The following is a 22,421-nucleotide window of genomic DNA, read 5'->3' as shown; positions in this document are numbered from 1 at the left end:
TGAGGCAGGACCTTCTAATCCAAGGTCCATTCAAGCATCCAAATCTAATTTCTCTTGTTAAGTGTGTCCAGTCCACGGATCATCCATTACTTATGGAATATATTCTCCTTCCCAACAGGAAGTTGCAAGAGTCCACCCACAGCAAAGCTGCTATATAGCTCCTCCCCTAACTGCCATATTCAGTCATTCTCTTGCAAGCCTCAACATAGATAGGAGGTTGTGAGAGTCTGTGGTGATTTATACTTAGTTTATTCTTCAATCAAAAGTTTGTTATTTTTAAATGGCACCGGAGTATGCTGTTTATCTCAGGCAGTATTTGGAAGAAGAATCTGCCTGCGTTTTTCTATGATCTTAGCAGACGTAACTGAGATCAATTTGCTGTTCTCACACATTCTGAGGAGTGAGGTACTTCAGAGGGGGAATGGCGTGCAGGTTTTCCTGCAGATAAGGTATGTGCAATAAAATATTTTTCTAGGAATGGAATTGACTAAGAAAATACTGCTGATACCGAAGTAATGTAAGTAAAGCCTTAAATGCAGCGATAGCGACTGGTATCAGGCTTATTAATAGAGATACATACTCTTATAAAAATGTGTTTTAAAACGTTTGCTGGCATGTTTAATCGTTTTTTAACGTACATTGGTGATAACACTGTAATGTTGGTATAGCCTTAAATGCAGTAAAAGCGACTGGTAACAGGCTTATTAATAGAGATACATACTCTTGTAAAAATGTGTTTTAAAACGTTTGCTGGCATGTTTAATCGTTTTTTAACATATGTTTGGTGATAAAACTTATTGGGGCCTAAGTTTTTTCCACATGGCTGGCTTAAATTTTGCATAGAAACAGTTAACTGAAGCTTCCCACTGTTGTAATATGAGTGGGAGGGGCCTAATTTAGTGCTTTTTTGCGCAGTTAAAATTACAAAATGAATTATCCAGATTCCCTCTGCAGTCCCATGAAACTACAGGACATTTCTAAAGGGCTAAAAAGACTTCCAAAATCGTTTATAGGGAAGGTAATCCACAGCTCTGCTGTGGCAGTTTTGTTGTCTGTTTTTAAAAAACGTCTATGTCGTTTTTTTTTTATCTGTTTTTTGCATTAAGGGGTTAATCATCCATTTGCAAGTGGGTGCAATGCTCTGTTACCTTATTACATGTACTGTAAAAATTTCGTTTGTTTTACTGCCTTTTTTCACTGTTTTTCAAATTTTGACAAAATTTGTTTCTCTTAAAGGCACAGTGACGTTTTATATATTTGCTTGTTAACTTGATTTAAAGTGTTTTCCAAGCTTATTAGTCTCATTATTAGTCTGTTCTAACATGTCTGACATAGAGGAAGCTCTGTGTTCATTATGTTTTAAGGCCATAGTGGAACCCCATCTTAGAATGTGTACCAGATGTACTGATTTCATGTTAAACAATAAAGATCATTTTTTGTCTTTAAAAACATTATCACCAGAGGATTCTGTCGTGGGGGTAGTTATGCCGACTAACTCTCCCCACGTGTCAGACCTTTTGACTCCCGCTTTAGGGACTCACGCTCAAATGGCGCCAAGTACATCAAGGGCACCCATAGCGTTTATTTTACCAGGGGATTCTGTCGAGGGGAAAGTTATGCCGATTAACTCTCCCCACGTGTCAGACCCTTCGACTCCCGCTTCAGGGACTCACGCTCAAATGGCGCCAAGTACATCAAGGGCGTCCATAGCGTTTATTTTACAAGACGTGGCAAAGGTGGTGAATAATACTCTGGCAGCAGTATTAGTCAGACTACCTGAAATTAAAGGAAAGCAGATAGCTCTGGGGGTAGATACAGAGCATACAGACGCTTTAAGAACCATGTATGATACTACCTCACAATATGCTTAGTCTGTGGGTGATTTTTTTTTTTTTTTTTTTTTTGACTCAGGGAAGATGATTTAACCTGATTCTGATATTTCTACATTTAAAATTTATGCTTGAGAACCTCCACTTGTTGCTCAGGGAGGCTTTGGCTGCTCTGAATGAATGTGTACAATCGCAGGGCCAGAGAAATTGTGTAGACTGGATAAATAATATGCAGTGCCGTTGTGTACTGATGTTTTTCCAATACCTAAAGAGGTTTACTAAATTTTTTTTTTTAATAAGGAATGGGATAGACCAGGTGTGCCGTTCTCTTCCCCTCCTATTTTTTAGAAGAATGTTTTCTAATAGTTACCACCACGGGACTTCTGGCAGACAGTTCCTAAGGTGGAGGGAAGAGTTTCTACTCTAGCTAAGTGTACCACTACCTCTGGTGAGGACAGTTGTGCTTTTTAGATCCAATGGATAAAAAATGTTTATTCAACAGGGTTTTATCCTGCAGCCCCTTGCATACATTGCTTCTGTCACTGCTGCTGCGGCGTTCTGGGTTGAGTCTCTTGATGAGGCTTTACAGTTAGCGACTCCATTGGATGAATATATTTGACAAGCTTATGCTAGCCAATTCCTTTGTTTTCTGATGCCTTTGTTCATTTGACTAGACTAACGGCTAAGAATTCTGTTTTTTACTATACTGGCGCGCAGAGCGCTATGGCTTATATCATGGTCAGCTGTCGTGACTTTTATAAATAAGCTACTTAACTTCCCTTCAAGGGGCAGACCCTATTCGGGCCTGGTTTGAAGGAGATTATTGCTTATATCACTGGAGGAAAAGGTCATGCCCTTCCTCAGGATAGGAATCAAGGGCCAAAAAAGGTCTAATTTTCGTGCCTTTTAAAACTTCAGGGCAGGTGTGGCATCCACTTCCTCTAAGGCAAAACAAGAGGGAATTTTTGCTCAGTCCAAGGCGGTCTGGAGACAATTGGACCTGGAACAAAGATAAGCAGGCCAAGGAGCCTGCTGCTGCCTCTAAGGCAGCATGAAGGAATGGACCCCTATCCGGTAACGGATCCTATAGGGGGCAGACTTTCATTCTTTGCCCGGGTGTGGGCAAGAGATGCCCAGGATCCCTAGGCATTGGAATTTATATCCCAGAGATATCTTCTGGATTTCAAAGATTACCCCCCCAAAAAAGGGGAGATTTCGCCTTCACAATTATCTGCAAACCAGATAAAGAAGGTGGCATTCTTATATTGTGTACGAGATCCATCCAGTTCCAAGAGAGGAACAGGGACAGAGTTTTTACTCAAATCTGTTTGTGGTTCCCAAGGTGAGGGAACCTTCAGACCTATTTTGGATCTAAAGATCTTAAACAAATTCCTCAGAATTCCGTCATTTAAGAAAGAAACTATTCGTACCATCTTAACTATGATCCAGGAGAGTCAATAGAGGACTACAATGGATTTGAAGGATGCTTATCCTCACATTGTGATGCATAAAGATCACCTTCGTTTTTCAGGTTTGCCTTTCTAGACAGGCATTACCAGTTGTAGCTCTTTCCTTTGGGATATTCACAGCCCCAAGAATCTTTATGGAGGTTCTGTGGTCGCTTTGGCGGTCCTTAGGCCGCGGGGCATAGAAGTGGCCCCTTAGTTAGACGACATCCTGATACAGGCGTCAAACATCCAAATTGCCAAGTCTCATACGGACGTAGTAGTGGCATTTCTGAGATCACATGGGTGGAAAGTGAACAAGGAAAGAGTTCTCTATCCCCAATCTCAAGGGTTTCCCTCCTAGGGACTCTGATAGATTCTGTAGAAATGAAAATTTACCTGACGGAGTCCAGGTTGTCAAAGTTTCTAAATTTCTGCCGTGTTTTTCATCCCATCCGCGCCCTTCGGTGGCTCAGTACATGAATGAAATCGGCTTAATAGGTAGCGGCAAGGGACATAGTACCGTTTGCACGTCTACATTTCAGACCGCTGCAACTATGCATGCTCAGTCAGAGGAACGGGGATTACACAGATTTGTCCCCCTGTTGATCCTGGACCAAGAGACCAGAGATTCTCTTCTCTGGTGACTGTCGGGTCCATCTGTCCAAGGGTATGACCTTCCGCAGGTCAGATGGGACAATTGTTACAATGGATGCCAGCCTTTTAGGTTGGGATGCAGTCTGGAACTCCCTGAAGGCTCAGGGATAGTGGACTTAGGAGGAGACCCTCATTCTAATAACTATTCTGGGAGTGATATTCCATGCTCTTCAGACTTGGCCTCAGTTAGCAACTCTGAGGTACATCATACTCAGTCGGACAATATACACGACTGTGGCTTACATCAGCCATCAAGGGGGAACAGAAGTTCCCTAGTGATGTTAGAAGTCTTACAATAATTCACTGGACAGAGACTCACTCTTGTCTATCAGCTATCCATATCCCAGGTGTTGAGAACTGGGAGGTGGATTTTCTAAGTCGTCAGACTTTTCTTCCGGGGGAGTGGGATTTCCTCCGGAGGTCAAGACCAAGCAGGAGAGGGCTTTGGTGTTTTTGACAGCGCCTGCGTAGCCACGCAGGACCTGGTATGCAGATCTGGTGGACATGTCATCCTTTCCATCACGGTCTCTGCTTCTGAGACAGGTCCCTCTACCTCAGGGTCCTTTCAACCATCTAAATAGAATCAATCTGAGATGGACTGCCTGGAGACTGAACGCTTGATGTTATCAAAGCATGGCTTCTCCGAGTCAGTCATTTATACCTTAAATACAGACATGAAAGCCTGTCTCTAGGAAAATTGAATATAGATATGGTGTAAATATCTGATTGTTATGAATCCAAGGGTTACTCATGGAGTAAAGCCTGGATTCCCAGGATATTATCTTTTCTCCAAGATGTTTTTGAGAAAAGGGTTGTCAGCTAATTCCTTAAAAGGGACAGATTTTTACTCTGTCTATTTTTTTGCACCAGCGTCTGGCAGGTATTCTAGACGTTCAGGCATTTGGTCAGGCTTTGGTTAGATCCAAGCCTGTGTTTAAAACTGTTGCTCCACCATGGAGCTTAAACCTGGTTCTTAAGGCTCTTCAAGAAGTTCCGTTTGAACCTTTTTTGTTCCATAGATATCAATCTTTATCTTGGAAAGTTCCTTTTGGGTAGCTATTTCCTCGACTCGTAGAGTCTCCAAGTTATCTATGTTACAATGTGATTCTCCTTATCTGGTCCTTCGTACGGATAAGGTAGTCCTGCGTACCAACCTGGGTTTTTTCCTAAGGTGGTATCTAACAAGAACATCATTCAAAAGATAGTTGTTCCATGCTTGTATCCTAATCCTTCCTCAAAGAAGGAATGTCTATTACACAATATTGAACGTGGTTTGTGCTTTAAAGTTTTACTTACAAGTTACTACAGTTTTCATCAAACGTTCACCTTGTTTGTTGTCTATTCTGGACAGAGGAGAGGTCAAAAGACTTCAGCAGCCTCTCTGTCTTTTTGTTAAAAAGCATAATTCATTTAGCTTATGAGACTGCTGGACAGCAGCCTCCTGAAGGGATTGCAGCTCATTCTACTAGAGCTGTGGTTTTCACTTGGGCCTTTTTTAAATGTGGCTTCTGTCGAACAGATTTACAAGACGGAGTCTTGGTCTGCGCTTCATACTTTTTCAAATGTAACAAATTTGATACCTTGCTTCTTCGGAGGCTATTTTTGGGAGAAAGGTTTTTTTTTTTTTTTTTTTTACAGGCAGTGGTAACTTCCGTTTAAGTACCTGCCTTGTCCCTCCCATCATCCGTGTACTTTAGCTTTGGTATTGGTATTCCATAAGTAATGGATGATCCGTGGACTGGATACACTTAACAAGAGAAAACATAATTTATGCTTACCTGATAAATTTATTTCTCTTGTAGTGTATCCAGTCCACGGCCCGCCCTGTCACTTTAAGGCAGGTAATTTTTTCATTTGAACTACAGTCACCACTGCACCCTATGGTTTTTCCTTTCTCTGCATGTTTTCGGTCGAATGACTGAATATGGCAGTTAGGGGAGCAGCTATATAGCAGCTTTGCTGTGGGTGGACTCTTGCAACTTCCTGTTGGGAAGGAGAATATATTCCATAAGTAATGGATGATCCGTGGACTGGATACACTACAAGAGAAATAAATTTATCAGGTAAGCATAAATTATGTTTTCTCTGTGTCTGACTGCTTGGAGATTGAACGCCTGATTCTATCAAAGCGTGGTTTCTCTGATTCGGTCATTGATACCCTGATTCAAGCTAGAGAGCCTGTCACCAGGAAAATCTATCATAAGATTTGGCGCAAATATCTTTATTGGTGTGAATCCAAGGGTTACTCATGGAGTAAGATTAGGATTCCTAGAATATTGTCTTTTCTCCAAGAAGGATTGGAGAAGGGATTATCAGCTAGTTCCTTAAAAGGACAGATATCTGCTTTGTCTATTCTTTTACACAAACGTCTGGCAGATGTCCCAGACGTTCAGGCGTTTAGTCAGGATCAAGCCTGTATTTAAACCTGTTGCTCCGCCATGAAGCCTAAACTAAGTTCTTAAAGTTCTTCAAGGGGTTCCGTTTGAACCTATGCATTCCATAGATATTAAACTTCTATCTTGGAAAGTTTTGTTTTTAGTAGCTATCTCTTCGGCTCGAAGAGTTTCTGAGTTATCTGCTTTACAGTGTGACTCACCTTACCTTGTTTTCCATGCAGATAAGGTGGTTTTGCGTACCAAACCTGGATTCCTTCCTAAGGTTGTTTCTATTAGGAATATCAATCAGGAAATTGTTGTTCCTTCACTGTGTCCTAATCCTTCATCAAAGAAGGAACGTCTGTTGCACAATCTTGATGTGGTTCGTGCTTTAAAGTTCTACTTACAAGCAACTAAAGATTTCCGTCAAACATCTTCATTGTTTGTTGTTTACTCTGGTAAGCGGAGAGGTCAAAAGGCTACGGCTACCTCTCTTTCTTTTTGGCTGAAAAGCATCATCCGTTTGGCTTATGAGACTGCTGGCCAGCAACCTCCTGAAAGAATTACTGCTCATTCTACTAGAGCAGTGGCTTCCACATGGGCTTTTAAAATGAGGCTTCTGTTGAACAGATTTGTAAGGCGGCGACTTGGTCTTCGCTTCATACTTTTTCCAAATTTTACAAATTCGATACTTTTGCTTCTTCGGAGGGTATTTTTGGGAGAAAGGTTCTACAAGCAGTGGTGCCTTCCATTTAAGCTACCTGTCTTGTCCCTCCTTTCATCCGTGTCCTAAAGCTTTGGTATTGGTATCCCACAAGTATGGATGAATCCGTGGACTCGATACATCTTACAAGAGAAATGAGAATTTATGCTTACCTGATAAATTTCTTTCTCTTGTGATGTATCGAGTCCACGGCCCACCCTGTCTGTTTAAGACAGGTAGTATATTTTTATTTTAAAAACTTCAGTCACCTCTGCACCCTATAGTTTCTCCTTTTTCTTCCTAGCCTTCGGTCGAATGACTTGGGGGGTGGAGCTAAGGGAGGAACTATATAGACAGCTATGCTGTGGGTGCTCCTGTTAGGTGCTTCCTGTTAGGAAGGAGAATATCCCACAAGTATGGATGAATCCTTGGACTCGATACATCACAAGAGAAAGAAATTTATCAGGTAAGCAAAAATTCTGTTTTTTTGTTTTTTTTTTGAGTGTGCTCCATAAAAGTCTATGGGGGAAGTAGTTAAAGCGGTCACACTGTCTGACTCGCCCGCAAATAATTTACTTTGAACTTGTAATATGCTTGCTTACCCGCGCACATTAAAAGTTTACTTCCAGTGGTGTTTCCGTGCAAGCTAAACCTCTAAAAATCGTGCCACTTGTTATCTGGCCGTATGTGTGGTTAAAACAACAATAGACTGTAGCTCTTCACTATTGACATCCACCTGGTTTCAGGATCAGCATAGTGATCACATCAGTGAGTGCTTTTATAAATGGTTTGCGGACATGCTGAAAAGGTTCAAAATATTGAAAATATGGTTTAATATTTCACCTGAAATTGGCATGTTTTTTACTATTTGTAAATAGTACACAAATAGTATAATTTGAAATTGGTAGGTTAACACTTCTATACTAATTAGAAGTATTAAGGGAATATGTTTATTTTTGCAAACAAGTTTTTTGAAGAAACCTACAATCGTTGTGATAACTGCTGCATTTAGCTCTGTGTATACCTCTGGGGTACTTGAAAATGCTAGAAAACACTGGTATAAGGAGCATATAAACTATTACCCGACGCCCGTTATGTACCTCATGACAATTACTATCTTGTGAGTTGCAGTAAATCTACTTTTAAGTCAGATGTGCTGGGATCTTTTGCTTGCATTTTTGATCTAATCTTTGGGTATCAACCACAGAGCTTATACATTTCCCCACAGCAGCAAGTGACTTAAGTGCAACTATTTTCTAGAACATAATTTGAAATATATTGACTGTTTTTGAGATTGCGTTTAAAACTATTAAACCAGACTAAAGTAGCGCCATTATATTTCTGAATTTTTGATTGACCTTTAAATTACACATTTGAACAGTAAAATCTGTGAACACTTACATTTTTCGGTTTGAAACTCAAGTTCAAGAAATGAGGAAGCTCTGTTCATAAAGCAGCATCTCATTACAGATTTCCACAACTAATTTTTTTAAAATAAAGCATTACATCAGAAAATGATAATGTAATCTTTGTGTACATTTGCTATAGAAATGAATGCCTTTAAGATGTTTGTATATAGGTTATACAGTAAATATAAAAATTAAAATAACATACTATATTTCTCCTACATTGGTGTGTCCGGTCCACGGCTTCATCCTTACTTGTGGGATATTCTCTTCCCCTACAGGAAGTGGCAAAGAGAACACACAGCAGAGCTGTCCATATAGCTCCCCTTAGGCTCCGCCCCCCCAGTCATTCTCTTTGCCGCTCTAACTAGTAGCACCTCCACGGAGGTGGTGAAGAGTATGTGATGTTTATTTGTAGTTTTTATTTCTTCTATCAAGAGTTTGTTATTTTAAAATAGTGCTGGCTTGTACTATTTACTCTGCAGCAGAAAGTGATGAAGATTTCTGCTAAGAGGAATATGATTTTAGCACCAGTAACTAAAATCCATTGCTGTTCCCACGCAGGACTGTTGAAACCAGAGAACATTAGTTGGGGGGAACAGTTTGCAGGCTTATCTGCTTCAGGTATGATCAGTAATCTTTCTAACAAGACCATGTAATGCTAGAAGACTGTCAGAAAATCCCTCTGGGATAGGTAAGCCATTTTCCTTACAGTATAAATAGATGGCTTATATTAAGGGCTCTATGCTGGTTGACACTAATTGTGGGCTTTATTGATTGCTTTTAAGCATATTTTTGGCAATAAATAAGGTGTTTTTTTCAAACTTAAAACACTTTTGGGGTTTAATTTGCGCCTGGCACTTGGTTAGACACCTATTCTAGTCAGAAAGGCCCCTCCACTCTGAAATGAAGAGGAAGGAAACCTCATTTTCAAGTCTCAATTGTGCAGCATTTTTTGACTAGGCAGTTCATGCAGTTTCATGTGGGGAGTCCAGAGGCTCAGAAAAGGACTCCAGACAGGTTTATTTGCTACCAAATTTATCCCTTAGGAAGTAAAGGTTACAGTGGAAGCTGTAGCAGGGGATTGTACTGTGTTAACCTGTTAATAACTGTTATTAGCTCCGTTTTGGGCACTGAGGGGTTAATTGGTCTGAAAATTTGTGTGCAATCTTTTCAATGCATTAAGACACTGTGGTGAAAATTTCATTAAAATCGGATGTGTATTTAATGGTTTTTTGATGTTTCAATAATAAAGTGTGCATTTTTATTATTTAAAGAGACAGTAACGTTTTTGTAAAAAATAATTTTTATTGCATTGAAGTTCTGTTAAAGTTTGTCAAACATGTCTGATCCTTCAGATAGCCTATGTTCTGTATGTTCAAAGTCCAAGGTGGTTTCCCCATTAAATTTATGTGTGAAGTGTGCCATAGCGTCCAAGCAGCTTAAGGAACATTCTTTCACATTTAAAAATATAGCCCAAGATGATTCTTTAGCTGAAGGTAGTGAAGATAGCTCGCTATTCTCTCCTTCTGTGTCAATACCAGCTATGCCCGCGCCAGCGTTGCCCAGTACATCTAGCGTACCAATGATGATTACCATGCAACAGTTAGCGACAGTAATGGATAACTCTCTTTCAGCATTTTTATCTAAACTGCCAGCCTTTACTAGGAAGCGTGATTGCTCAGTTTTTAAATACAGAGAATGAGCAAGCAGACGCAGAGGATAATTTATCTGTAGTGCCCTCACATCAATCTGATTTGGCGGTGAGGGAGGGCCTGTCTGAGGGGGAAATTTCTGACACAGGGAAAGTTTCTCAGCAGGCAGAGCCTGATACCATAGCATTTAAATTTAAGCTAGAACACCTCCGCGCCCTACTTAAGGAGGTCCTAGCTACACTTGATGATTGTGAACCTTTGGTGGTTCCAGAAAAATTGTGTAAAATGGACAGATTCTTAGAGGTCCCAGTACACACTTATGCGTTTCCGATACCCAAGAGGGTGGCGGATATAGTGACTAGGGAATGGGAGAGACCAGGTGTACCTTTTGTTCCCCCCCTATATTTAAGAAAATGTTCCCCATTGTTGACCCCAGAAAGGACGCGTGGCAGACGGTCCCTAAGGTAGAGGGAGCAGTTTCAACACTAGCTAAACGCGAGACTATACCGATAGAAGATAGTTGCACTTTCAAAGATCCTATGGATAAAAAAATTAGAAGGTTTGCTTAAGAAAATTTTTGTTCAACAATGTTTTCTTCTTCAACCAATTTCTTGCATTATTCCTGTAACCACGGCAGCGTCTTTTTGGTTTGAAGAATTAGAAAACTCGCTCCAGAAGGAGACTTCTTATGATGAAGTCATGGACAGAATTCACGCTCTGAAGCTGGCTAATGCCTTCATTACAGATGCCGCTTTTCAGTTAGCTAAATTGGCGGCGAAAAATTCAAGTTTTGCAATCATGGCGCGCAGAGCGCTTTGGCTAAAATCTTGGTCGGCGGATGTGTCGTCCAAAACAAAATTGCTTAACATTCCTTTCAAGGGTAAGACCCTATTCGGGCCAGAGTTGAAAGAAATTATTTCGGATATCACTGGGGGAAAGGGCCATGCCCTCCCACAAGATAGGCCTTTCAAGACTAAAAACAAGTCTAATTTTCGTTCCTTTCGCAATTTCAGGAACGGACCAGCTGCTACCTCTTCAGCCACTAAGCAGGAGGGTAACGCATCCCAGCCCAAACCAGCATGGAAACCATTGAATGGCTGGAACAAAGGTAAACAGGCCAAGAAGCCTGCTGCTGCTACCAAGACAGCATGAAAGATTAGCCCCCGATCCGGGACCGGATCTAGTAGGGGGCAGACTTTCTCTCTTTGCTCAGGCTTGGGCAAGAGATGTTCCGGACCCCTGGGCACTAGAAATTGTCTCTCAGGGGTACCTTCTAGAATTCAGAAGACTCTCCCCCAAAGGGAAGGTTCCACATGTCTCGCTTATCTTTAGACCAGATAAAGAGACAGGCATTCTTACATTGCGTAGAAGTCCTTTTAAAGATGGGAGTGATACACCCAGTTCCGATGCTAGAACAAGGGAGGGGTTTTTACTCAAACCTGTTTGTAGTTCCCAAAAAGGAAGGAACTTTCAGGCCAATTCTGGATTTAAAAATACTAAACAAGTTCCTCAGAGTTCCATCATTCAAAATGGAAACCATTCGGACAATTCTACCAATGATCCAGGAGGGTCAATATATGACTACCGTGGACTTAAAGGATGCGTACCTGCATATTCCTATCCACAAAGATCACCATCAGTTTCTAAGGTTCGCCTTTCTGGACAAGCATTACCAGTTTGTGGCTCTTCCCTTCGGATTCGCCACTGCTCCCAGAATTTTCACAAAGGTGCTAGGTTCCCTTCTAGCGGTACTAAGACCAAGGGGCATTGCAGTAGCACCTTATCTAGACGACATTTTAATTCTAGGGTCGTCCTTTCACAAGGCAAAGGCTCATACGGACATTGTTCTAGCCTTTCTAAGGTCTCACGGGTAGAAGGTTAACATAGAAAAGAGTTCTCTGTCCCCGTTCACAAGGGTTCCCTTTCTGGGTACAATAATAGACTCGGTAGAAATGAAAATTTTTCTGACGGAGGTCAGGAAGTTAAAACTTTTGAACACCTGCCGAGTTCTTCACTCCATTCCAGAACCCTCCATAGCTCAGTGCATGGAGGTAATAGGACTAATGGTTGCGGCAATGGACGTGGTTCCTTTTGCTCGAATTCATTTAAGACCATTGCAACTGTGCATGCTCAAACAATGGAATGGAGATTATGCAGATTTGTCTCCCCAAATACAAATGGACCAGATAGCCAGAGACTCACTCCTCTGGTGGTTGGATCAGGATCACCTGTCTCAGGGAACGAGTTTCCGCAGACCGAAGTGGATCATTGTCACGACCGACGCCAGCCTCTTGGGCTGGGGTGCGGTCTGGGAGTCCCTGAAAGCTCAGGGTCTATGGTCTCGGGAAGAATCTCTTCTTCCGATAAACATTTTGGAATTGAGAGCGATATTCAATGCGCTCCAGGCGTGGCCTCAACTAGCGGAGGCCAAATTCATTAGATTTCAGTCGGACAACATGACGACTGTAGCGTACATCAATCATTAGGGGGGAACAAGGAGTTCCCTGGCGATGAGGGAGGTATCCAAGATCATAAAATGGGCGGAGGATCACTCCTGCCATTCTATCAGCAATTCACATCCCAGGTGTGGACAACTGGGAAGCGGATTATCTGAGTCGTCAGACTTTCCATCTGGGGGAGTGGGAATTTCACCCGGAGGTTTTTGCCCAGTTAACTCAACGATGGGGCATTCCAGATCTGGATCTGATGGCGTCACGTCAGAACTTCAAAGTTCCACGTTACGGGTCAAGGTCCAGGGATCCCAAAGCGACATTAGTAGATGCCTTAGTGGCGCCTTGGTCGTTCAATCTAGCTTATGTCTTTCCAACGTTTCTTCTTCTCCCCCGGCTAGTAGCCAGGATCAAACAGGAGAAGGCTTCGGTAATTCTGATAGCTCCTGCGTGGCCATGCAGGACTTTGTATGCAGACCTGGTTAATATGTCATCGGTTCCACCATGGAAGCTACCTTTGAGGCAGGACCTTCTAACTCAAGGTCCATTCGAACATCCAAACCTAGTTTCTCCGCAACTGACTGCTTGGAGATTGAACACTTGATTCTAGTGAAGCATGGCTTTTCGGAATCAGTCATAGATACTCTGATCCAGGCTAGAAAGCCTGTCACCAGGAAGATTTACCATAAGATATGGTGGAAATATCTTTGCTGGTGTGAGTCCAAGGATTACTCATGGAGTAAGATTAACATTCCAAGGATACTATCCTTTCTCCAAGAAGGATTGGAGAAAGGTCTATCAGCTAGTTATTTAAAAGGACAGATATCTGCTATTTCTTCTGCTAGAAGAGTGTCTGAATTGTCTGCTTTGCAGTGTAATTCACCTTATCTGGTGTTCCATGCAGATAAGGTTGTTTTGCGTACCAAACCTGGTTTTCTTCCAAAAGTTGTTTCTAATAAGAATATTAACCAGGAAATTATTGTTCCTTCTCTGTGTACTGATCCAGCTTCTAAGAAGGAACGACTGTTACACAATCTTGATGTGGTTCGTGCTTTAAAGTTCTATTTACAAGCAACTAAAGATTTCAGACAAACATCATCCTTGTTTGTTGTCTATTCTGGTAAGAGGAGAGGTCAAAAAGCGACTGCTACCTCTCTTTCCTTCTGGCTAAAGAGCATCATCAGATTGGCTTATGAGACTGCTGGACAGCAGCCTCCTGAACGAATTACAGCTCATTCCACCAGGGCTGTGGCTTCCACATGGGCTTTCAAGAATGAGGCTTCTGTTGAACAGATTTGTAAGGCAGCGACTTGGTCTTCACTGCATACATTCACTACATTTTACAAATTCGATACTTTTGCTTCTTCGGAGGCTATTTTTGGGAGAAATGTTTTACAAGCAGTGGTGCCTTCCGTTTAGGTTACCTGACTTGTTCCCCCCCTTCATCCGTGTCCTAAAGCTTTGGTATTGGTTCCCACAAGTAAGGATGAAGCCGTGGACCGGACACACCAATGTAGGAGAAAACAGAATTTATATTTACCTACGGTGTGTCCTGTCCACGGCCCACCCTGGCATTTAGTCAGGTTTAAATTTATTTTTCCAAACTACAGTCACCACTGCACCCTATGGTTCTCCTTTTTCTCCTAACCGTCGGTCGAATGACTGGGGGGGCGGAGCCTAAGGGGAGCTATATGGACAGCTCTGCTGTGTGTTCTCTTTGCCACTTCCTGTAGGGGAAGAGAATATCCCACAAGTAAGGATGAAGCCGTGGACCGGACACACCGTAGGAGAAAGGAATTTATCAGGTAAATATAAATTCTGTTATTTAAATTTTTAGTGCTGTGGCTTCGCTGAATACTCCATTCTTTGTAGCTGATCCTGACAACAATGCACTGGAGAGAATAAAATCCAACCCCATCTTTGACTATCAACTATATTTTCAAGAGCCAGTAAGTATTAACACAGCCACATGGTTTTAATATTTAATAGTAAACAGAATGCCAATAAAATCTAGTTAACTCTGCTAGAAGTAAGCTTTGCTTGAGTCGGGTAGCTCTTGTATTACAATTTGAAAATAAAAAGTTTTTGCTCACGCGCTAACCCGATGCACAAAAAAAGATTAGCTTCAAACTTATTCCCACATATGTCAATGGAGAAAAAAAAACAACACCCTACTTGCGCGCAAACCCGATCCCATATTCTCAAGTGCGCTAACCTGACATGAAAATATGAATTTCTTTCTAATGGCAGTGAGAGTCCACAAATTCATTCATTACTGTTGGGAATACAATACCTGGCCACTAGGAGGAGGCAAAGACACCCCAGGCAAAGCTGTAAGTATCCCTCCCACTTTCCCAGTAATTCTTTGCCTCGTCTACTAAAAGGTAGTCAGAGAAAACTGCTCTGTTGAAGATTGAATTATATGTTCCTTAAAGGGACAGTAAAGACCAGAATTTTTGTTGTTTAAAAAGGTAGATAATCCCTTTTCTCCAACATTGGTGTGTCCGGTCCACGGCGTCATCCATTACTTGTGGGATATTCTCCTCCCCTACAGGGAAAGGCAAGGTGAGCACACAGCAGAGCTGTCCATATAGCTCCCCCTCTAGCTCCGCCCCCCAGTCATTCTCCTTGCCGCTCTGAACAAGTAGCATCTCCTCGGGGATGGTGAGGAGTTTGTGGTGTTAGTTGTAGTTTTTTATATCTTCTATCAAGAGTTTGTTATTTTAAAATAGTGCTGGCTTGTACTATTTACTCTACAACAGAAAAGTGATGAAGATTTCTGTTAAGAGGAATATGATTTTAGCAAAGGTGCTAGGGTCCCTTCTAGCGGTCCTAAGGCCGAGGGGCATCGCTGTAGCACCTTATCTAGACGACATCCTAATCCAAGCGTCGTCTCTTTCCAAAGCGAGGGCCCACACAGACATTGTGTTGGCTTTTCTCAGATCTCACGGGTGGAAGGTGAACATAGAAATGAGTTCACTGTCACCGTCCACAAGGGTTCCGTTTCTGGGAACAATAATAGATTCTATGGAAATGAAGATCTTCCTGACAGAAGTCAGAAAGTTAAAGCTTCTAAACGCTTGTCGAGTTCTTCATTCTATTCCTCAACCCTCCATAGCTCGGTGCATGGAAGTAATAGGACTAATGGTCGCAGCAATGGACGTGGTTCCTTTTGCTCGAATTCATCTAAGACCATTACAGCTGTGCATGCTCAATCAGTGGAATGGGGACTATACAGACTTGTCTCCCCAAATTCAAGTAGACCAGGTAACCAGGGACTCACTTCTCTGGTGGTTGACCCAGGATCACCTGTCTCAGGGAATGAGTTTCCGCAGACCGGAGTGGGTCATTGTCACGACCGACGCCAGCCTCTTGGGGTGGGGCGCGGTCTGGGACTCCCTGAAAGCTCAGGGCCTATGGTCTCGGGAAGAGTCGCTTCTCCCGATAAACATTTTGGAACTAAGAGCAATATTCAATGCGCTCCTGGCTTGACCTCAGCTAGCGAAAGCCAGGTTCATAAGATTTCAGTCGGACAACATAACGACTGTTGCGTACATCAATCATCAGGGGGAACAAAGAATTCCCTAGCGATGAAGGAAGTAACCAAGATCATCCAATGGGCAGAGAATCACTCCTGCCATCTATCTGCTATTCACATCCCAGGAGTAGACAACTGGGAGGCGGACTATTTGAGTCATCAGACTTTCCATCCGGGGGAGTGGGAACTCCACCCGGAGGTCTTTGCTCAGTTAACCCAATTATGGGGCATTCCAGACATGGATCTAATGGCGTCCCGTCAGAACTTAAAGATTCCTTGTTACGGGTCCAGATCCAGGGATCCCAAGGCGATTCTAGTGGATGCATTAGTGGCGCCTTGGTCGTTCAACCTAGCGTATGTGTTTCCACCGTTTCCTCTCCTTCCCAGGCTCATAGCCAGGATCAAACAGGAAAAGGCCTCGGTGATTCTGATAGCTCCTGCGTGGCCACGCAGGACTTGGTATGCAGACCTGGTGAATATGTCATCGGCTCCACCATGGAAGCTACCTTTGAGACAGGATCTTCTAGTACAAGGTCCATTCGAGCATCCAAATCTAGTTTCTCTGCAGCTGACTGCTTGGAAATTGAACGCTTGATTTTATCCAAACGTGGATTTTCGAATTCTGTGATAGATACTCTGGTCCAAGCCAGAAAACCTGTGACTAGAAAGATTTACCATAAAATATGGCGTAAATATATCTGTTGGTGTGAATCCAAGGGATTCTCCTGGAGTAAAATAAAAATTCCAAGGATTCTCTCCTTTCTCCAAGAAGGTTTGGATAAAGGGTTGTCCGCTAGTTCTCTAAAGGGACAGATTTCTGCTTTATCTGTCTTGTTACACAAACGACTGGCAGCTGTGCCAGATGTACAAGCTTTTGTTCAGGCTTTGGTTAGAATCAAGCCTGTTTACAGAACCATGACTCCTCCTTGGAGTCTAAATTTAGTTCTTTCAGTTCTTCAAGGGGTTCCGTTTGAACCTTTACATTCCATAAATATTAAGTTATTATCTTGGAAAGTACTGTTTTTGGGTGCTATTTCTTCTGCTAGAAGAGTTTCTGAATTATCTGCTTTGCAGTGTAATCCACCCTATCTGGTTTTCCATTCAGATAAGGTTGTTTTGCGTACTAAGCCTGGTTTTCTTCCAAAAGTTGTTTCCAACAAGAATATTAACCAGGAAATAGTTGTTCCTTCTCTGTGTCCGAAACCAGTTTCAAAGAAGGAACGTTTATTACACAATTTAGATGTTGTTCGTGCTTTAAAGTTCTATTTAGAAGCAACAAAAGATTTTAAACAAACCTCATCTTTGTTTGTTGTTTACTCTGGTAAGAGGAGAGAGCAAAAAGCTACTGCTACCTCTCTCTCTTTCTGGCTAAAAAGCATTATCCGATTGGCCTATGAGACTGCCGGACGACAGCCTCCTGACCGAATCACAGCTCACTCTACTAGGGCTGTGGCTTCCACATGGGCCTACAAGAACGAGGCTTCTGTTGATCAGATATGTAAGGCAGCGACTTGGTATTCTCTGCACACTTTTGCCAAATTCTACAAATTTGATACTTATGCTTCTTCGGAGGCTATTTTTGGGAGAAAGGTTTTGCAAGCCGTGGTGCCTTCCATTTAGGTAACCTGATTTGCTCCCTCCCTTCATCCGTGTCCTAAAGCTTTGGTATTGGTTCCCACAAGTAATGGATGACGCCGTGGACCGGACACACCAATGTTGGAGAAAACAGAATTTATGCTTACTTGATAAATTACTTTCTCCAACGGTGTGTCCGGTCCACGGCCCGCCCTGGTTTTCCTAATCAGGTTGAAATTTTTTTTGTCTTTATACACTACAGTCACCACGGCACCCTATAGTTTCTCCTTTTTCTCCTAACCGTCGGTCGAATGACTGGGGGGCGGAGCTAGAGGGGGAGCTATATGGACAGCTCTGCTGTGTGCTCTCCTTGCCTTTCCCTGTAGGGGAGGAGAATATCCCACAAGTAATGGATGACGCCGTGGACCGGACACAGCGTTGGAGAAAGTAATTTATCAGGTAAGCATAAATTCTGTTTTTTACCCATTCCCCAATTTTGCATAACCAACACAGTTATAATAATATACTTTTTACCTTTGTGATTACCTTGTATCTCTAGCTCTGCAAACTGCCCCCTTATTTCAGTTCTTTTGACAGACTTGCATTTTTAGCCAATCAGTGCTTGCTCTTAGGAGCTTCACGTGCTTGAGCTCAATGTTATCTTTATGAAACACATGAACTAACGCCCTTTAGTGGTGAAAAACTGTCAAAATGCATTCAGATTAGAGGTGGCCTTCAAGGTCTAAGAAATTAGCATATATACCTCCTATAGTTAGCTTTCAACTAAGAATACCAAGAGAACAAAGCAAAATTGGTAATAAAAGTAAATTGGAAAGTTGTTTAAAATTACATGCCCTATTTAAATCATGAAAGTTTTTTTTACTTGACTGTCCCTTTAATTGATTGTTTCCTGCAAGAAAGGACAGGGGTATGTTTAGTAGCCATGTAATTCTCTTAGTAAGCGTTTTGGTGAAAGCTAGACTCTGGATGCCTCCTTCCAATACTTTATTCTAACCCCCCTCCAAACATCTAGTGTTTGCTTCACTGCCTTGCTGTCAGACCTGGAAGAGCTGTGAGTGCACCATGGCTGAAGACCTCTGAGGGTAAGTCCCATTCCTCCCCTGCTACATAAAATGGCCTGTCGCCTGACTTCTGGGATCTTTTATTTTCCCTGGTAGCACAAGGCAGATCCTGGGAGACACTAATGGACCTAGGACTGCTATCGGAGGGGATAGAGGCTCAGTGTTACCCAGATTCTCCCCGGGGTGGGAGTTAGTGACAGATCTGATAATCCAGGGGCTGAGGTGTTCCCTAGTAGTTCAGTAGCGACTTACTTCACGAAGGCAGCTTCCCGGGCAAAACATGAGGGCCTAACGCCGCAGCCCACCGCTCTTTTATTCTGGGACAGTGTGTGAGTGAAATTTCCTTAGAATCAGCCGACACGCTGAGTTTGTAGCCAAATTGCCTATGGCGATCCAGCAAAGGGTTATAACTGACCCCTGGCACAACAAGGGTTTGGCTTTTTCCTCCTGCTACACTTGAGAGCAGTTCTGAGCTACACTTGGAACCTCAGGACAGGGGCTGTTAGTACTGACTCGCCCACCTTTATAGTCAGTGAATGTTTTTTATCTTTTTTATCCCCTTTACCCGTCAGTTACATAAACATTTATAAGGGCCTAGTAGGCTGCCTGTAAGGGACTCCATATAGAATATTTGTGGGTTACGTTTAGTCTGCAGTGAGCAACATTCTCCCACACATCAGGGAACCCATATTGACGATTCTGTTTGATGGTAAACTTGTGGGTTAAGTTATGTTTTTACAGTGTGCACAATCTTATACTACCCACTCGAAGGTACATTTTCATTTACACAGGACTTGTAGCCTGCCTTTATGGGCTGTATGTCAAAGGAGCTGTGTTAGCTCCGCTTAGAGGGGGTCCATATTCAGTGTTTAATTCCTAGGGGTTCAGTCATATGATCACCAAGTAGGGGGTTAACTCTGTATTTGTTAATGAATCAGCAGAGGGTGAGATTAAGTCTTTCCCGCCACGTGGTTAGCACGCTCATTATTGTCTATGCCGTTGGGCCTTGTGTGCTCTCCTGGCCTACTGCACACTATTCTCTGTAGAGTTTGTGCCTTTGCTAAGTACTGGTAGCGCAGTCCCTCTTGTGAGAGCTTCATGAGGACAGTTCAGCTTATCGTTCTTTTATAGTTTTGGGGTCCTCAGAAGATTGCCTCCCCCGTGTCGCTCTTTTCAGTACCGGATCTCCGGTCACAGAGAGAATGTGTCTTTCATCACAGCTCCCTTGGGAGAAGAGTACGCTGTGTAGGAACTATTGAGGGCTGCAGCCTTGATGGTTATCTCTGTAAGTTTTCCTGGTGTGGTCGAGATGATTTACAGATTTCGGGAATTATTATGGTATTATATTTATGGTATTATATTTATGAAGTTTTCATTCTATTGTCATTGGAATGAACCTTATGACATTGGATGGGGAATTTTCCTGGAAGGAAATTCCAGTACCTTTGATTTTGCACTATTTGCAATGTTTATTTTGGGGGAAACAAAAAAAAAACCTTTTCCTTCTAGAGGAAATTTAAGCATTTCTAGCATTTCTCTGTTTCAGCATTCTTATTTCCTTTATGGGAAACTATCTTATTCAGTGCATTATAGCATTCAATATCTCGCCATATGTATTCCTTCAAGGGAAGATTTATATTTCTTTTTTTTCTTTCTTTAACAAAGATACATTAGTGGGTGATTAGCACTGCTTGTGCTTATCCTTTTTTTTTTTTATAATGGAGAGTATAATATAGCATTCTTTTGTAACATGCTTCTTGGAAGTAAGACATGTCTACTGTTTTTTTTTTTTAACTTTAATTGTTCAGAATTATACGCATTTCTTTTATTGAGAATGCGTATATTTGATTGTTTATTTCTATTATCGGTGCTTGACCATTTTGATGTCTTCTGCACAATATGAATGTCTGTGGTTTTCTAATAGCATTTCCAGTGCGTTAATATATCCATTTATGAAGAAAAACATATTTAATGTTTCATCATCGTTATTAGTGTTTAGCCATACCTTTTTTAGTTTGACATGCTTTTTTTCTTATCTCACAGATAAGCTTATCAGACCTAATCTTAGAGTTTTTCATCTAGTTTCTGAAAGTTCTTTATTCAAAATGGAGACTATCAGATCAGCCTTCCTTTAGACAGGAAGGCCTATTTGTGTCCTATATAGGCTTGAAGGACGTATTCCTTCATACCCTTTTTATCCTGGACCATCATCAGTTCCTTTGATTTGCCTTCCTGGTCAATTTTTATCAGTTTGTAGCTCTTCCTTTGGCTCCCTCTTTTCTTTTAGCATACTCTCACTCTGAGAGATTTTTTGTATCTCCTCTCACGGTTGGAAGATAAATCTGGACAAGAGGTGTTTCTAGAATCTCCATTCTGTTTGTCATTTGTTGCTGTCCACTCCTCGTCCCTTCATGGCTCAATGTTTGTAGGTGGTGGGTCTCTATCTGAGACCTCTATGTATGCTCAGTAGTGGAACGGCGATTACTCTCTCTCCTGGTGACTCTTTCAGGACCATCTTTCTCAAGGCATGCGCTTTTTAAGACCATCCCGTCAGATTATGACTACGGTCGCCTGCTTGCTAGGTTAGGGTGCAGTGTGGGCCACTTGAGAGCCCAGGGGCCCTGGTCGCCGGAGTTGATGCTGCTCATCAATATTCTGGAACTGAGGGCCATCTTCAATGCGCTGATGGCGTGACCTCAACTTTGTTCTGTCCGCTTTATCTGTACCATTTCCTCAGTAGCCTATATCAATCATCAGGGGGCATGAGGAGTTCCCTAGCTATGTATCCTTCAGTCGGCAGCAGCTACCAATTGCCTCATTTCGGACATCAATACTCTGGGGGTTGACAATTGAAAAGCGGACTTCCTGAGCTGTCAGACCTTTCTAACCTGGGAATGGTCTATTCATAAGGAAGTGTCCTCCGAAATAACGTTCAGGTGTAGAACCCTGGAGTTAGATCTAATGGTCTCTAGTCTCAATGCCAAGATACCCAGCTATGGGTCGCGATCAAGGTTTTTTTCGAGCGGTCTTTGGTGGGCGCGTTAGCAGTTCCGTAGAATTTCGATCTTATTTGTTTGTTCCGATTGCTCTCCTTTTTCAAGTGATCGCTTGCATTAAACAAGAATGTGCCTCAGCGATCCTCATTGCTCTGGCGGGGCTGCGCAGGACTTGGTTTGCAGACCTCGTTGAGCTGCCTTCTGCTTCTCTTTGGAAGTTACCTCAGCGACCTTCTTCTTCATGCTCCATTCCTTTTCCAAGATCTAGATTCTTTAAGGTTGTCTACGTGGAGATTGCACGCCTAGTTTTGCCCAAGAGAGGTTTTTCTGACAGGAATGATTAATACCTTGATTCTGGCCTGTGAGCTGGTTACTAGACATTCTTACCACAAAGTTTGGCGTGCTTTTTGTCTTGGTGTGTGGAGCAAGGTTTTCCCTTACTCAAGGTGAAAGTTCCTTTGTTTCTCCAAGAGGGTTGGAGAGGGCTATCGGACAGTTCTCTTTTGGGGCAGATCTTTGCTCTATCATTTTCTCTTAATAAAAAATTGTTTTCTCTGCCTGTTGTTCAATCTCTTGTTCAGGCTATTGCTAGATTTAGACATGTGTTTTAATATATTGCTCCTCCTTGGAGCCTTCATCTGGTTCTTCTGGTTATTCAGCAAGTTCCTTTTGAACCTATGCATTCTGTTGACATTAATCTTTTGTCTTGG

At 42.2% G+C, this 22,421-nt stretch overlaps 1 protein-coding gene across 1 annotated transcript in view; it reads left to right on the top strand.

Annotated features, from left to right (window-relative positions):
• The window catches only part of EPHX2 (epoxide hydrolase 2), a 422,238-nt gene that overhangs the window by 132,985 nt on the left and 266,832 nt on the right, over window positions 1–22,421 (top strand). The window contains exon 12 of the mRNA XM_053709506.1: window positions 14,358–14,469. Coding sequence (XP_053565481.1) covers window positions 14,358–14,469 — 112 coding nt within the window. The remainder of the gene's footprint in view (window positions 1–14,357; window positions 14,470–22,421) is intronic.

This window comes from Bombina bombina, chromosome 4, assembly GCF_027579735.1.
Source record: "Bombina bombina isolate aBomBom1 chromosome 4, aBomBom1.pri, whole genome shotgun sequence".
Taxonomy (NCBI): Eukaryota; Metazoa; Chordata; class Amphibia; order Anura; family Bombinatoridae; genus Bombina; species Bombina bombina.
Note: the sequence above shows the minus strand (reverse complement) of the source record. Positions and strands in the feature narration are given on the sequence as shown.